Raw genomic sequence first — 18,635 nt, forward strand, 5'->3', positions numbered from 1 at the left:
CGTATGCCAGCCGCAAGCTTTCGAAAGCTGAGACAAATTACTCTGCAACCGAAAAAGAGTGTCTCGCGATCATCTGGGCCATAAGTAAATTTCGGCCGTACCTCTACGGTAGACCATTCCGAGCAGTCAGTGACCACCATTGCCTGTGTTGGCTGGCGAATCTTAAGGATCCTTCTGGCCGACTAGCAAGATAGAGCCTTAGGCTACAAGAGTACGATGTTACTGTTGTATACAAATCTGGGAAAAAGCACAGCGATGCCGACTGCCTGTCATGCGCACCAGTAGAGACGAGTGAGCCGGAGGAAGAAGACTTCCCATTTCTAGGCGTCGCCCAGGCATTGCAAATCGCTCAACAACAACAAAATGACCCCGATTTGCTGCCGCCTATACAGCATCTCCAAGGACTCAACGTTAAAGTCCCGCGCACTTTATTCAGAGGGCTCCCTTCGTTCTGTGTTCGAGAAGGGGTCCTTTACAAGAGGAACTTCAAGCCTCATGGTGACAAGTTTTTACTCGTTGTACCTGCACCTTTACGAAACGAGATTCTGCACGCATGTCATGATGAGCCAACATCTGGACACATGGGTGTCAGCCGTACATTCACCAGAATTCACCTAAAATACTACTGGCCAAAACTGTTATCATCAGTTCAGCGCTATGTGAAAACTTGCCGTGAATGTCAAAGACGCAAAACTCCATCCGTGAAAGCTGCAGGCCTTCTCCAACCAATAGAACCACCGCATGCCCCATTCCAACAAGTTGGTATGGATCTCCTAGGCCCGTTTCCGACATCGACTGCACGCAAGAAGTGGATAGTCGTAGCCACAAACTATCTCACTTGTTACGCTGAGACTGACTCGCTGTACAGTGCAACAGCTCTTGAAGTTGCCAAGTTCTTCATCAACAACATAGTCCTCAGACATGGTGCACCCAGCGTCGTAATTACAAACCGTGGCCCAGCTTTTACTGCAGTCCTAATGAAATGTTTGATGCGAATGACCCATACAGACCAGAGAAGAACTACAGCATACCATCCTCAAACAAATGGCCTAATGGAGCGCCTGAACAGAACTCTGACTGTCGCATATATTACAGCCGTTCAAGAAACAATGCGAGTGACACCATTTGAACTTGTATTCGGCCGAACAGTCACCACTCCATTGGATGTCATGTTACCACTAAATGATGAAAGCAGCAATCCACCTGGCCTAGACGACTTCCTGCAAAGAGCCGAGGAAGCACGACAGATGGCGAGATACAGAATACGCCGCCAAGAGCGTGTCGACTCCTATTGGTACAATCAGCGTCGTACCAAAGTGCATTTTCAACCAGGTGACAAAGTATGGATATGGACCCCAGTGCATCGCCGTGGACTTTCTGAAAAACTTTTTATCCGCTACTTCGGGCCTTACAGAGTACTTCATCGTGTAAGCGACGTAACTTACCAAGTCGGATCCGCTATACACGGAAGCTCAAAACGCCGCAACCCTACAGAGGTTGTACATGTAGTCCGGATGAAGCCTTACTATGAAAGATCACTGGAAGACTAGTGACGCCTACCACGAATCTATTCATTGCCTGACGCATCGGGACGATGCGTATGAGGAGGGGGATTATGCCGCGACATATTGCCTGCATTCAAACAACGCGCCCATCACCGCGCGCACAAGGACATACATGCGCGCCGTCTAGTGTTGCGCAGAGACGATGATGATAGCACGAGAACCCAGCTGGCCCCGGCTGATGTGCGCCACACGCTTGGGACTCTTCTTGAAGAAGTAGAAGAAGGAGACATCTTTGGTGTTCTGCTGTAACATGCTACGACCATAGTCCCTTTGAGTTGTGGGCACAGGTTCGCCCTTTAATAAATACGTTTTATCACACCCCGAGTCCTTCAACATCCTTACAATATTACACTACGACGAGATGCTGTCTTTTGCGGCGTCGACGACGGCCTAGTGTGACTAGGGGGTCTGGCAAATTTGTCAGTGGGCGACTCGCCAGCGATCGTTTGGGTCTGCCTCATGTCTTTGGTAGGCTCGTGTCAGTGTCGTGTCGTTCTAGTGTAAATGCGCCGTAAATCGCTTGGGGGGGGGGGGGGCGAGATGTGCGAGAAGTCAGTCTCATAAATTGATTTTAGAGGGGGGCGAGATGGGGGATAGCAAAGCCAGCCCCATGCATTGACATGAGTGTGAAGGGTTGCACTGTCAGCCTCACATATTGGCATAATAGAGAGGGGCCTATGCATTGACATGAGCATGAAGCGGTGCAATGTCAGCCTCATACATTTACGTAATAGAAAGGAGGGCACAAAACCAGCCTCATACATTGACGTTGTTGTGGGAGGGGGCTCAAAGTCAGTCTCATAAATTGATGTTAGTGTGGGGCGAGATCGGGGAGAGCAAAGTCAGCCACATGCATTGACATGAGCGTGAAGGGATTGCAATGTCAGCCTCATAGATTGTCATAATAGGGAGGGGGCACAAAGCCATGCCCCAAACATTTTTGTTATAGGGAGGGCGAGATGGGGGGAGCAAAGTCAGCTCTATGCATTAATATGAGCATGAAGGGGGTGCAATCTCAGCCTCATACATTGACATAATAGGAAGCGGGGTGTAAAGCCTGCCTCATACATTGACGTAATAGTGGGGGGGCACAATGCCAGCCCCATACATTGACTTCATAGGGAGGGGTTGAGAGGGGAAATGCAAAGTAAGCTCTATGCATTGGCATGAGAGTGAAGAGGGCACATTGTCAGCCTCATACATTGATGTTATAGGGGGGCAAGATGGGGGGGAGCAAGGTAAGCCCCATGCATTGACATGAGCATGAAGGGGTACAATATCACCTCATACATTGACGAAATTGAAGGGGGGTGCAAAGCCAGCCTCATACATTTATAGTGAGAGGGCGCACCAAGTCAGCCCCATACATTGACATAATAAGGCAAAATCAAGATGGAGGGTGCAATGTCAGCCCCATGCATTGACATGAGCGTGAAGGCGGCACAATTGGCATAATAGAGAGGGCGTGCAAAGTCAGCCTCATACATTGATGTATCAGGGGGGGGGGGGGCAAGATGAGGGGGAGCAAAGTCAGCCCCATGCATTGGCATGAGCATGAAGTTGTGCAATGTCAGCCTCATACATTGACGTTATAGTAGGGGTAGGGGCACAAAGTCAGCTTCGTACATTGACATGATAGGGAGGGGTCCAGATGGGAGGGGGGGTGCTAAGTCATCCCCATGCATTATCATGAGTATGAAGGGGGCACAATGTCAGCCTCATACATTGGCATAATAGAGAGGAGGTGCTAAGCCAGCCCCATACATTGATGTTATTGGGGGGCGAGAAGGGGAGGGAGCGATTTCAGCCCCATGCATTGACTTGAGCATGAAGGTGGTGGAATGTCAGGCTCATGCATTGACATAATAGGGAGGGAGGCACGATGCCAACCCTATACATTTGTAGCGATCCGCATCGCTAGTGTCGGCAAGAGGTGGGCAGAGATGAAGACAAGAAGGAGGAGGAATAGAGCAATAAGCCGATGCAGTCGTAATGTATGCATGAAAACTTTACATTAGCACAGCCAAGGTCAGGAATCTGCAAACGAAGGTCAAGTTCGACTTCATTCGATGTCAGGAACGACCTCTCATCGTGGGCTTTCAAGCAGAGAGCCACAGCTACTTGGAGCTGCAGTAATATGCTACAACGCCAAGCCTTCTGGAGACAATGGCCCACATCGCCGGAGCTACTGTTGATGGCCTCATCGCTCAAGGTAGCATGTCTATGAACATCACTGTGGACGATTTGGCGTCTCATATGGCAAAAGGTCTCATGGAATGGCACGTGAATTACGAACACCGACTAATGTCATTGATTATAACAGGGAAGGTGCCTCTACCGCATTACTAGAGATGCACAAGGTATATATGGCACAGCAACAGCAGCTTTTTGAACTTTATTTGTCAGCTGCAAAAGTAAGAAAAAAGAAGTTCTTGTTAAGCCCTACATGTTTGACGGCAATTCAAGTGTTAGCGTCTGGCTGGATTTCTACGAATTCACATGTGCCAGAAACCAACGGACAAGCGATGAAGACCGTGTGCATAACATGAGACATTTTCTCTGTGGAAACGTGCAAAAGTGGTCTTACTTACAAATAACTTCATATGCAAACACTTCTAGGGCAGTATAGAGGAAAAGCTTCGCAAGAGCCTTCGAGTAAAACCCTGTATAGCTTTGTAATGATGCCATTGTTTACAGACAGAGATGCGTAAATATCAGGGAGTACATTTTTGAAAAGTGGCGCTTACTTCGTACACTCAACATTGGCAGACTTCTCTGTCCTCGCCCTTGTCATACGGGACATGACAAAGTATTGCTTCTAAAGACTAGCTTCTTGCTTCTGAAGACGAGCTACTCTCAGCATTGAAGTACGTCACAACCCCTGAATATAACGTGCCTAATGGAGAGCCTAAAGTCAGCAGAGATCATAACTGTGAGAACACACACTGGTGTCTATGCACTCCAGGTGCTAACATCAAATCTAGCCTACACACCAGCGTGCGATTGAGTGCACAATGTCAGGACATAAATAAAGAAAGTCGATCTGTCGAGGAAAAAGCCTTTGTTATAAAGTGAGGCATTCAGGGTGTTGAGATGCTAGTGAATGGCCACAATCTATCAGTTTCGATTGACACTAGTCAGTTTAATCAACGAGAACCTTGTAAATTATAGCAACATTGTGCATGAGAAACACATTCGTGTGCACAGCGATGATAGCTCTTGTGGCGAATATTGTATATGGATGCAAGTTTTTTTTAGTATGAAGGTGATAAATTCAAGGTTGAAGCACTAGTAGTACCCAAAGTCAATTTTGACTTCATCTTATCGAGACCTGACATGACACATATGAAGATGAACATACCCTGGAATGACATGGTCATAATCGCAAGAGAGTGTGCCATATCGCCCATAAGGCTGACCGTAAGCCGTCTACCAAAGAGAATGTGCCACTGATTTTGCCTGAGCTTTTGTGTATTAGAGTGTACCCAAGTGCCACAACGGCCATTGAGGTACCCTTTCTATTATGAGACTACACTATTGTAAAGAGAAGACCGTATAGCCTCAGTCATGACAAGAAAGTTTGGTTAAAGCAGGAACTCCAAGGAATGATGGAGGCAAAAATCATCAGGCCTTTCACTTTATCATTTGCTTCACCCATTATCATTGTCCCGAAAGAAGAAGGGTCATTTCACCTATGCATGGATAATTGCCTAATAAACAAACAAACCGACCTTTTCCCATACCCAATGTCAAGAATTGATGATATCATTGATAAAGCAGGAGGATGTCAGTGGTTTTCCCGCGTAGACCTGTGTAAAGGATACTGGCAAGTGCCGCTAAGAGAAGATACTAAAAAATTTACTGCATTCCTCGGCCCTTGGACATCTACGCATACAATGGAATGCCCTTCGGGTGGGAAAATTCTGTATCATGATTGCAAAACATGAGAATGGTGTACCCAAAGACTTCATCGGGGATAATAGTGTACTCAAAGACTTCATCGAACATTTTGTAATGTCTATGTAGATGACATCATTGTATACTTACAAACTCGGGAGGTTCACGGAGGGCACCTAGAGAAGGTCCTCGAGGCACTAAGCTCGGCCAGACTAAAATTAAACATAAAAAAGAGTGAGTTCTTCTGCAGGGAAGTAGTGTTTTTGGGAATAGGTTTTGACAGACGAACCAAGGGTACTAAAGAAGAGAGCATTCAGCGCATCAAGAAGCTCACGAAACCTTATGACATTTGAGAGTGTTCCTTGGCCTCGCAGTGCACTTCCACACATTTACAAAGGACTATGCAAGGAAAACAAAATGTTTGACCATTCTGTCTCAGACAGAAGTTCCCTTTGTCTGGTCCGAAGAGTTATCAAGAACTTGATAGAGCCATTTCATCTTCTCTTGTATTAACCCTGCCAAACTTTACCTTGCCATTCGAGTTATACACGGATGCATCTCACTATGTTACAGGCACCATCCTAAATCAACGCGATCACAGAGCTGAAGGTAATCGGCTATTATTTGTATACGTTCACAAAAATGCAGGAAAATTACACAACAGAAAAAGAAAGGCTCGCTGTGCACTCAGGTACTTCAGAAGTTACTTGGAAAGTAAACATTTCAGTTTATTCACTGACAACCAGGCGGTGACATACAGTAAAACCTCGTTAATTTGAAGTCACTGGATCCGCGAGAAAACTTCGAATTAAGCGGGTTTTTGAATTAACAGAACATACAAGAAGTGGGATGCAAGGAACTTGGAACTATTCTAAGTAATCAGTGCTTGTCGTTTACTGTGCCGGCTAGCTTGCGGCTCCAAAGGTCATGTTTTTCAGCAATACCTGGTCTTTATTTTGCCGCTAATATGGAAGAACAATGGGCCTTGCTGCAGCCACAGAAAAAAAAAAGAAAAAGGTGCTCGTGATCAATTAAAATGTGCACCCGCAGAAAACAAGACATCTTCACTGCAACACAGTTGTGACATGCGGGCAGCATGTCGCCTGCTCCTCACTTCGTCAGCACGTCATGATGGGACCATTCGCTCATTCATTCTATATGTATGTGAATTTTATAATGGTTAGTATGACGAAGCTCATAATGTGTTTTGGCTGGAAAGAAATGATCTTTGAAACTTTTGAACTTAGTTTTCGAAGTAGGTGTTGCTGGCAAGAACTTCGCCACCAGTGCAAAGACGTGAATTGCTGGCAACCGGCAATCGGAGGTTCGCATACATCGTGATTTCCGCTAAACTGTCTTTTATTAATTTCTTTACAATCCCAGAAAGAATGGGTAAACCATGACCCGTTGACGTTGCGAGAAACATGCGATAAACTGTCCGCGTGTCATCGCTGTGCTACAGTGAAGCATGCCTTGTTTTTTTGCAGGCACACATTTCTGTTGACCACGAGACCGGTTTTTTTTTTTTTTTTTTTGTTGGAAGCAGAGAGACTAGGGTGCTTCAGCTACCATTTGTTAGTATCGATACGTTGCATTGCCTTGTGGCTATTAACAGCCGTCCTTCCGCGGATTCGCGGCAAAATCGGGATATGGAACTCGCACACGACACCCAAAGTTTTCTGATGAACTGGACTGATACTGGTCGACACTTGAAATTATTCGCTCAAACTTACATTGCAAAACACGGGACCGTGGAAAGACCGTGGAAATCCTTCAAATTAAGCAGAATTTTGAAATAACTGAGTTCGAATTACCGAGGTTTTACTGTATCTGTTGCAACTTGCACAGCCAAAGGGTAGAATAGCTCAATGGGTGAGCGAGATTCAGCAATTCAGTTTTGACATAGCACATAGACCAGGTTCGAAACATCAGGACGCTGACGCTCTATCACGTCTTCACGTGCAAGAAAAATTACAGAAAGAAGCATCAACTTGATGAATTTCAGGGAGGGAACGCAGGACATGGAGCTGCGTAATGGGCAAATGTGTGTCCCAACAACAAAAGTACCGGAAGTACTCAGATTATACCACCGCAGTACACATTCAGGAGAACACGATGGATTCTGGAAGACATATTATAAACTCGCCCGGAGATTTACAAGGACAAACATGAAATTGGATGTGGCCAATTATGTCAAGACATGCCACGAGTGACAAAATCAAAATATAAACCTCGTGGAAACAGAATGGTTATGCCAGAGTACTGAACCATCTCATTTGAAGTGGTTCACCTCGACTTCGCTTGAATTAAAGGTGCCCTGCAACATTTTTTTAGCATGGTCAGAAAATGCTGCTGATTGGTAGTAGAGGCTCCTGACAACACGCGAGCCAAATAATATAGTGCAGCACGCGGCCTGGAAGTCACAATAAATTATCAAAGTCAGCCAAAAATTGCTTTCTCTTCTCTCGACAAATCACACAATAAGCCCAAAAAATCACTCGTAGTAAGCTTATCTATCAGCCATCAGCTGATTTGAACATGGAACGTTCGGTCATTACAGAGATTGCCGCGGGAGACCGTCACTTGTCCACGCGTGCTTGTGCAATCGCACTGAGAAAAGTCGCACATTCAAAGAAAAAAATTAAAAAGTGCTCAAGGCCACGAGGAGTGCGTGACGTTTTTTGTTTACCCCTCCCATTCCTCCCTGCTTAGCTTCCAGCGCTTTCGTCGGGGTTAGAGAAGAGAGAATGCGATTACAGCGTGTGACAAACCTTTGTTACTCCGCTCATACTGGGGGGATTCTTAAAACTTTTGTGGCTATGAATTTGTGAGGCAATACGCTTTTCCAGTGAATTAATTCCATGGTTACTCAAAAAGTGTTTCAGGGCCCCTCGAAGAAGAAGAGTGAAGCCATCAAGAGAGCCCAAGCTTTCCTGGTCGCCGTGGATGAGTGCACGCACTTTGCGCTACCAAACCTGGAAGAGAAGACACGGATTGTGTCAGAGCACTATTAGAGAAGGAAATCTCCAAGAATACTGAAGTCATCGTTGCGGACAATGGGCCAGAATTTTGAAGTGGAAAGCTACGTAATTGGGCGAATGAAAAGGACACTGTACTTCGATACCCTCCGCCTTACCACCATGAGGCTAACTTTCTTGCCGAAGGAATGATTATATATCTGAAAATGTACCTGAAGTTATACCCGGGTGATTCCATGAGAGATCGACACGGGTCCAAAAGTTGATATTTTAGATTTCATTGAGTATTTTATATTTCATGCACCTCTCACCAGGTAGCCCGAAAGTCAACTTCGTTTTATGATTAACGGCATAACTTACGAGAAAAAAGAAATCAAACTTCACCAACACGTAGGCACCAATTTCGTCAGCTGTCATTTTAGAAAATTGCAGATGCTATAGAAAGACAAATATTTTTGTTTCAAGGAAGATAATTTTTACCTGAAATGCATGTCTAATGAAGAATGAAGTCATACGGTTTCAAGTTTGTAGACCTTAAGAAAATAACTTTTAAAAATTTCTAATTTTGCGACAGTTTAAAATAAGTTACGTATTCCCCTTTTTTTTTTCTCCGAAAGTAATGCAAGCAGCGTTTTCAAACTTGACACGTTTCAAGGATATAGTGTGTTCATCAGGTACATAAATTATTGCTGCTGTAGAGCAAAGGTAAATTTTTATATATTGCCTCATCAAAGTTCTCATATTGGCAAAAGTGTATTCCACTGAAATTTGAATAATAAAAAAACTTCATCTTCGATTTTTCTTAAAATCTCTTAAATAGACAACCGAAGGCCATCATACAGTAACATAGAAAAACATGTTGCATTATTTTGTTTTTAGCGACAATATTCGTGGTACAAATCGGAGCTTTTCGAGAATGGGCTGATAAGTTGAGAAATCTAGAAATCGGAACGGAAAAGCGGCAATAAGCTTCAAACGCGAGTAAATGTGACCGCATTTGGTAAAGAAAGGCTGTTTTAGCAGATAGGAGTAACTATTTTGAACATGGTATTCTACAGTATGTGAATTCACTCTTATATGTAGTGCACTGAGACTTCTAATATGTGGTGCCTCTCCATTACTGACACACAGATGGAGCTGCTGTGACGGCCATGTGTTTGCAACACGTTGGGTAAGAGAATTGAATGTTGAATGAGTTCATAAACGCTTCATAACAAATCTTTATCATTTGGGGCACGAAGACTGCCGCATTATACTAAAGAACACGCTTTAGGGCAAGTTGTCATCCGTCGTCTGCTCTACAGATGAATTGCTGTGCGCTGTATCTTGGAGGCAATGCTTTAGATCATATGGTTCAAAGTAGGGACAAAGATTATGCCTCCCGTAATTTTATCGACAAAAACATTGTGAAATTCATTTTGACGTACTATACTTCAGTTTTGCATTCGCACTGTGGATACTTGCGCACAAGTATAGTACTTAAAATGAATTTCACAATGTTTTTGTCTCTTACCCCACGTGTTGCAAACACATGGCCGTCACAGCAGCTCCATCTGTGTGTCAGTAATGGAGAGGCACCACATATTAGAAGTCTCAGTGCAATACATATAAGAATGAATTCACATACTGTAGAATACCGTGTTCAAAATAGTTACTCCTATCTGCTAAAACAGCCTTTCTTCACCAAATGCGATCACGTTTACTCGCGTTTGAAGCTTATTGCCGCTTTTCCGTTCCGATTTCTAGATTTCTCAACTTATCAGCCCATTCTCGAAAAGCTCCGATTTGTACCACGAATATTGTCGCTAAAAACAAAATAATGCAACATGTTTTTCTATATTACTGCATGATGACCTTCGGTTGTCTATTTACGAGATTTTAAGAAAAATCGAAGATGGGTTTTTTTCATTATTCAAATTTCAGTGGAGTACACTTTTGCCAATATGATAACTTTGAGGCAATATATAAAAATTTACATTTGCCCTACGGCAGCAATAATTTATGTACCTAATGAACACACTATATCCTTAAAACGTGTCAAGTTTGAAAACGCTGCTTGCATTACTTTCGGAGAAAAAAAAAAGGGGGAATACGTAACTTATTTTAAACTGTCGCAAAATTAGAAATTTTTAAAAGTTATTTTCTTAAGGTCTACAAACTTGAAACCGTATGACTTCATTCTTCATTAGACATGCATTTCAGGTAAAAATTATCTTCCTTGAAACAAAAATATTTGTCTTTCTATAGCATCTGCAATTTTCGAAAATGACAGCTGACGAAATTGGTGCCTCCGTGTTGGTGAAGTTTGATTTCTTTTTTCTCGTAAGTTATGCCGTTAATCATAAAACGAAGTTGACTTTCGGGCTACCTGGTGAGAGGTGCACGAAATATAAAATACTCAATGAAATCTAAAATATCAACTTTTGGACCCGTGTCGATCTCTCGTGGAATCACCCACCCGGATTTCAAGGGGGGCTTGAAGAGCGCTTCCAAAGTTCATATCCATGATAGGTCCTACACCGCTGGCATTGGGTGCAGCCTGGACTTTTCTGCATTGGGTACTGTCCCTTGGTTACTAGCTGACAAAGAGCTAGGTTTAGTTGGCAAGATTGGCAAAAAACAACAGAAATATACCGAAGCACAATGAAGAAGAACTTTGGCCGTTGCCACTGCAGAAAGATGCCTGAGATTGATCCCTGATCTATGATACTGGTCAGGAAAGGACTGGACTCCGAAGCTCCCTTCACCGTTCCATGCTTCGTGGTTAAAACAACTAAGCAACAAGTACAGCTAAAAACTGTATTATACTGGGCCAAGTGGAAAGACGGAAGAGGCATCAATCAGAAATGTGATATCTTATTACCAACGTGAAGGGAATGGCAGCTAACCAGGAGGGTGTAGCGATTTGCATCGCTACACCCTGTATCAGTCAGCGCGTGTACTTTAGGAGAGACTGGCAAGGATCATGTATTGTGACTGCGATATACCACGTTGCTCTGCTGAAACTGCGGTCAAAGTCGACGCACCAAACACAAGCTAAGCATTGTCAGGGTTGGCGAAGGCACGATGCAGGAACGACGAGAAGACGAACGCAAACAAAATAAGGTAGTAGTAGCAGTAATTAATTGATATGTGGGGTTTCATGTGCCGAAACCACCATATGATTATGAGAGACACTGTAGTGGAGGGCGCCGGAAATTTCGACCACCTGGGGTTCTTTAACGTGCACCCAAATCTGAGCACATGGGCCTACAACATTTCCGCCTCCATCAAAAATGCAGCCGCCGTAGCCAGGATTCGACCCTGCGACCTGCGGGCCAGCAGCCGAGTACCTTAGCCACTAGACCACTGCAGTGGGGCGTAGTAGTAGTAGCATAATATAGTAGTAGTAGCAGTGGTAGTATGTGTGGTTTTACATAAACACAACCACGATATGAATATGAGGCATGTCGAAGTGAAGGTCTGCGCAAATTTGACAGTCTGGCATTCTTTAACGTGCACTGACATCGCACAGTACACGGGTATCTACTTTTTTGCCTTCATCTAGATGTGACCGCTGCGGCCACAATCGAACCCGCGGCATTCGAGTCAGCAGCGCAGCACCCTATACAAACAGGTAAACTGAGGTGGACATAAAACGAGGGCTGGTTAGTGAATAGCATCTCGGGACTATTCAAAACAAAAATAAAAATAATAACAAGCTGAGATTTCGTTTCCGTGTTTTTATTATGTTTCTCAGCTTTCATTCATTATACTGATTTTGAAAGAACAATGCACAGACACAGGGAAAAGAAAGACACAAAGACAAAGAGTGCTGTCTTTGTTTTCCCTTTGTCTTTGCACTTCCCTTTCAGAATGATATGAAGCAGCTAGCCCAAAGCAAAGTACTCCTCATTCGTGCTACACAATAGAACACACAAATTGTACATGCCAAGTAATGTCACGTGCAATGCTCTTAATGAGCTGATGTTTTAAAATGCAGGATGTAATAAGGAGACAGAACATTTTTTGTCTGTTTTTCTAGATATAGCTAGCATTTAATTAAACTCTGATGAAGAGTTTACAGTAGGCAATGTCAGCCCACCAATGTTAACGTAAAGGAGCGACGTAAAAACAGGACCATTCCATGCGGTACGTCACTCCCTAGATCTTGGGGCGCACGCCCGCGAGAAGGGCAAGTGGCATTCATTAGAAATTGAGCGTTTTTACGCGACATGTAGTTTTGCAAATCTTAACAGGAATGATCCAAGGTGCCCAGTGGACCATTATATTTGTCAGCTCGAAATGCTCAAACCTAGTGAGGGGCCTCTTAAGGTGTTCACTGATAGGAGAGAAATTGGTCCAACGCGATCAGATCTGGCATGCCTCTCTTCTGAGGTATCCGTGTTCTAGTCATTTGCTCCTTGAGCCACAACTAAACAAAAGAGACCCAGGAGAGTGTTCATTGAATGGTGGTCACTGACGCACAATGCTAAACAATAAAACAAAAGACCACATACTGCGAATCGCGTGAAAAATGCATGCCTATGTTCAATCGTTGGTACCTTTCTGCTATCTTAAACAGTATCATTTTTTTGCTTCTTGCCATAGATACAAGTCACTGCTGTCATTGTTTTTGGACATTTCAATTTTTGCAGAAATTTATTGTGCTTATAATTATGATTTTAAAGGCCTAAAACGGTGTTTTACCTTCTTGTCTTTGGCACCTAAAACACGCTGTTTAATACCTAAAAATCTGGATTCTAGTAATGATGCACTGAAGGTCACCATCAAACCACCGAGACTTGTCGCCATGGGCTGACCTGGCGCAACTGTGCGATTTTTCATTGACCCGATTGAAGAAAAACGGTACCCCACCACAACACTTAATTCGAGAATTCCACGCAATCCAGGACAAATACAAAGGTTATACCGAAATTTTTGGTTCATTGAGGTCATCCTATGCCGACTCCGCATTGGGCACACTCACCTCACTCAGAACTTTTTGCTTAGAAGAGAAGATTTGTCAGAATGTGAAAAATGTCAACAGTCATAAACGGTTTTACATATTCTAATCACGTGTCCATACATTGAAAAATAAAGACGAAAACATTTCAGAGCACTATACAAACACCACATACCGATGCAACTGAATCAAATTTTAAGAGATGATTCACTTGTTCCACTGTCTAAGGTTATCAATTTCCTAAAAGAAACTGGATTCCTCCATAAGCTTTCGAACTAAAATGTATATACTGCTTATCACTGGGTACCTAGTATTTGGTGCAGCTTAGCCTGAGTCGCTCTTGTGCCAATAAATTCAATATAACTAACTAACTGTAATGTGCATGTGGTCTTGCCGCATTTTCACACAGCCTGTTTCACAGCTATTTTCACCTCCTTGCCAATTCTTATAAATGTTCTATCTTCAGAAATGAGCACAGATAAAAGTCTCTGCTTTGTGTGTGTCTGTGTGCTCAAACGTGCTGTCTTCTTTGAGCAGTTTAAAACATGTGTGCTCAATTAACTGTCAGCAAACTAGCCACATAACACATGTATATGAAGTGCACTTGCCAAGCATGGAGAAAAAGCAGTCCTTGGAAGAGAGCGGTCTTGTTTGTGCAGAAACCTGGTCAACCTGGTTCTGCTGGGTCTGTTCAAGATCCACGGCTTCTGCCTGGCCGAGCTCCCTACGCGCATGCCCCTCCTACGGTGCATCCACCTAGAGCAGTGCAATGAGGTGAGCGTCTACTGTGCTGCGACTTTCTAAGGGCACAACTTTATTTAACACTGAAGTTGCAAGGTGTCGTGCCACCAGTCTAAGACCACACCTTTAGTGTAGACAATCTGCTGTGAGTGGAATCAGCTGGCGAGGTGGTGCAGTTGAAATGTGTACTGGCTGCGCTCGCCAAGATGATGTTAGAGTCTCTGCTTTCTCGGGGGTCATTGGAAGAGTTGCTGAACAAAATTTTGCTGCAGAGATTTTCAGCCAGATGGAAGGATTGGGTATTGAAATCTATAGACACAACCTTCTTTTTGTACAGAAACTGCACTCAAACTGCATGATAACAGTCACATCTGAAACTGCACTCAAACTGCATGATAACAGTCACATCTGCCACGAAAAAATTTTGTTGTTTTAATTGAAAATTTATTATAAAAGAATATTTGTAATACTGTATTTTTGACAAAGCTATTGGTCACTTGCTTCGCTATAATACTGTATTTGTAATACTGTATTTTTGACAAAGCTATTGGTCACTTGCTTCGCTATAACCAACAATATGTTATATTGAAGGTTCAGTGAAGTTCAAAATAATAAACTTGGTGTGTTTTTCACAAAGAGCATCTGCACTTTGAACTAGAAGAGGGGACATTTGGTGACGTTTTATGCACCCAAGGCAAGCATGCAAACAATATGGGCTGTCGCTTCTGTCTATGGACACACTCATCCCCAATTACAGTTCCTAGAACCCCTATAAATGGCGGCATTCATCGATGCTCTCTGTGGGGGGGTAGGCGAATAAAGCCTTTATAAAGGGAGCCGCCCCTTTCTAGGTGAGTGGGCTGTAAAGAAGAGGTGGAGCAAGGGGCATGTGCTCCCTGTTTACATCATGAGTCGGCATAACAAGCAGGTGTTTCCGGGTCAGCTCTTTGAAATAGTGCCCACTGCAAAGTAGCCTCAGATTCTAATGGTTTGTTTTTAAAAATGTAGTCTGCACTGCAGGAGTGGAAGTGCTGCGCCATTCTGTCCTGCTGTGCCTAAATGGCAATTTGTGCTTGCAACGCCAAATTACTATTAGTAGAGTTTTATCATCGATCTAACAACAGGCGTGGGCTACACAAAAGGCACAATTGAATCCATATTCCATGTAGTTCGGTCATGTCATATTTTGTTTCATGAATGAATCTTGGACCACCTGAACAAAATGCCTGAATCTTGTTAAGAGGACATTTGTGTGCATACTTCTTTATGCAACTACAGTCAAACCTGGGTATATCGAACTCGCCAAAAATGGTTTATTACTTCGATATATGGCATAATTCGATATAGGCCTGCTATAGGATTTGATGAAGCAAAGGCACATCCAATACGAAAAGTACTTCATTAATATTGGGGCTTACTTGCGTGCCCTACTTTAGAACAAAATAACCCTTTATTTTCTTTTGTTTCAATGACTTTGCTGCCTGCGACAGCATGCACGCCTTCACATCGTCCAACGAGTCGAAGCAGCTAAGGTCCCAACCTTCCATATTGATGCAATATAGCGCAGGACAAGTGCATTAATCACTTCATAGGGAACGGGTCGTCATTTTCCTCATTACAGTCGCGTTGGCTTGTGGTCGGCAGGACAGATGTAGTGTCTGGGGAAAAAACGCAGCTCGATGTTGCTAAAGATTGTACTGCAGTGGTGCAATGAACAATAGTCTACGAGCAGGCACACCTTGCGATTTTCGCCTACCAAATCATCGTTCCACGATCATAGCCACCTGCTAAAAAGCTCCCCAGTCATTCACGCTTTTGAGTTTGCTCGTTAGGGAACTGGAAGCGACAGTGCATTTCGAGAACACCGCGGTGCCGGGCTTTTCTCAATAACTAGAGGTCGAAGCTTTTTCGATCCGTCTAAATCCGCTGCCAACAGCACGGACACACGGGCTTTGTTTGCCTTGCTGCCACAAGTCTCTTCGCCCCGACATGCAAGTGTCTTGTTTGGCAACATTTGCCAAAATAGAGATGTTTCATCCGCATTGGAAATATCTTGGGCTTGATATATTGTTGCGATATCTCGCCAGTTTTTCTCGAGCCCTTTGTCTACACTGTTCAGGTTCACCGTTCTGCTTTCTCTGCTTTCTTTCACCCGTAACTGCTTTGCCAATGATGTCAGGCCGTTCTTTGAACCATTGGAGCCAGCTGTAACCGCCTTGGAAATTGTTCCTACCAAGCAAGAAAGCAAGGCTCTTGGATTTCTTCTTGATCATGGGGCTCTATACCAGGATTTTTCGCGACCGAACGTCCACAAACCACTTGTAAATAGTCGCTTTAACATTTTCATACACATAAGTGCGCACACGTTGAGTGCCACGGGCACCCGGCCTCTTGTCCAACTTGGCCCTGATGTCTGCCTTGTTGTTCAGGATAGTACTCAAGGTGCTCCTTGGTATCTTGTATGTGGCGGCGACGTTGGACTTCTCACCGTGCTCGACTCGATTTATGATTTCAACTTTAGAGGCGAACGGCAAATTCAGCCTCTTTGCACAAGCCATGATGACAGCGCGCCAAGAAAGTTCACAAAGCGCCAACAGGCTACACCACGAGCATGGAACACGCTGGATGAGGACTCGAAAAGAGGAAGCAGCAGGCACACAAACATGAAGAAAAAAAAATGGCACTCACTTGTACTGCATCTGCTCCTTGGAGAAAGCTTGGTGGTCTCTGATTGGCTGTAAGCGTTGTGGGCAGGCTAGGATCATTTTTTGCAGGGGGGTGTTCGCCCGTGCGCAGCCGGGTCTAAACCACTTTTTTTAGGGTGGCGCCGGCTCTTTTTCCTGCCACCACGAGGGAAAGCCAACTAACTGGGGCGTTTTTGAGGCACATGGAGTTTGATATATTGGTTGTCCTTGCTACTTTCGTTCGATGTAACAGTAACTTTTCCGATATATTCTTAATGTAAATTTACTGCATTTATAAATTGTTCTATATACCCGATAATTAGATATAAATGGGTTCGATATAGTCGGGCTCGACTGTATGTGTTTTAACTGCAAAGGTTAGTCAATTAAACGGTAGGTCTCTCGATTTCGCTTGCTTTGCCTGCACTAGTTCTGAAAAGTGCTGCAGCGGTGCCAGTGGTGCTGTGCACGTGCAGCACTAGGGTGCCTCGACGCCGCACGCCCCAACTTAGGGTGCTGCCACCTTTTGTACTGTTTTTTCCACCATTGTAGTGCTTGCATCGTCTTCGCCCAGCTGTAGGGCTCACGTGCCACTTTCTTCAGCCAGGTATGCCTGAATGTATCATTCCTCAGTGCAATAATCATTCGCCTTAAGCTAGTAAGCCACTTCCCGCCATAGCGAAACAGGTATATAGCTGGAGCGATAATGGCAGCCGCCTTAGCAGACGGCGCAGATGTCTTCACTCTGAGTGGAGGAGGGAGCATCGAGGCACTCTAGCAGCACTGGTTCTGTAACTGCAGGTGCAGCCGCGACACTACCGCATGGCGGCTACTGCCAAAACAGACGTGCGGGCCGAGTTAGTTGAATAGCCAATGCGACTTGTATCAGTGGTGTTGTTTACCAAGACACTGCTGCGATGGCTGTCTTCGTATCTACCATATAAAAATAAACTGCTCGACAGAGTCGATGATTCCGACAACGGCAATCGTTACCGTAAGAGAGATGGTGTTGATGGGGTTTGTTTTAATTGGTCACCTGCTCTTTCTACGTGAAAATGACAGTTATGTTACCAGACGCTGTCGGACTGTTCAGACTGTCTATAACGATATTTGAGTGGTTTATTAGTAAATTTCGTACTGTCAGCTTTCTATTGAAGTGCGTGTGATATCATAAAGCAAGAAAAAGCAAGAAAAAACTGAATAAAAGATACAAGATAAAGGTGGTACAAGCTTACGCGCCTACATCCAGCCATAATGACGTTTCAGTTGAAGGCTTCTATAAAGACGTGGAATCGGCAATGAGTAAGGTAAAAACACAGTATACTATACTGATGGGAGACTTTAATGCACAGGTAGGGAAGAAGCAGGCTAGAGACCAGGCAGTAGGAGATTATGGCATCGGTACAAGAAACGCCAGAGGAGAGCTACTAGTAGAATTCGCAGAACGCAATAATTGACGGATTTTGAATACCTTCTACCGAAAACGAGGAAAGCGCAAGTGGACATGGAGGAGGCCTAATGGCGAAAATAAGAACGAAATAGACTTTATAATGAGTGCACACCCAGGCATCGTGCAGGATGTTGAAGTTATTGGCAAGGTATGATGCAGTGACCACAGAATGGTACGGTCTCGAATTAGCCTAGACTTGAAAAAGGAACAATAGAAACTGATACGCAAGAAGCCAATCAATGAGCTAGCACTGAGAGGGAAAGTACAGGAATTCAGAGTATCACTTCAGAATAGGTACTTGGCTCTTAGTGAGGAAACCAACCTTAGCGTTGATGCAATGAGTGATAATCTGACGAGTATCATTACGGAGTGTGC

The 18,635-nt window shown here is 44.0% G+C and overlaps 1 protein-coding gene across 3 annotated transcripts in view; it reads left to right on the forward strand.

The window, feature by feature from the left end:
• Positions 1-18,635, forward strand: part of LOC119167698 (uncharacterized) — a 211,353-nt gene that overhangs the window by 140,296 nt on the left and 52,422 nt on the right. For all 3 annotated transcript variants that reach the window (XM_037419239.2, XM_037419224.2, XM_037419232.2), the window contains exon 5: positions 14,045-14,159. In XM_037419239.2, the coding sequence (XP_037275136.1) occupies positions 14,045-14,159 (115 nt within the window). The remainder of the gene's footprint in view (positions 1-14,044; positions 14,160-18,635) is intronic.

Source organism: Rhipicephalus microplus, chromosome 3, assembly GCF_043290135.1.
Source record: "Rhipicephalus microplus isolate Deutch F79 chromosome 3, USDA_Rmic, whole genome shotgun sequence".
Classification (NCBI taxonomy): Eukaryota; Metazoa; Arthropoda; class Arachnida; order Ixodida; family Ixodidae; genus Rhipicephalus; species Rhipicephalus microplus.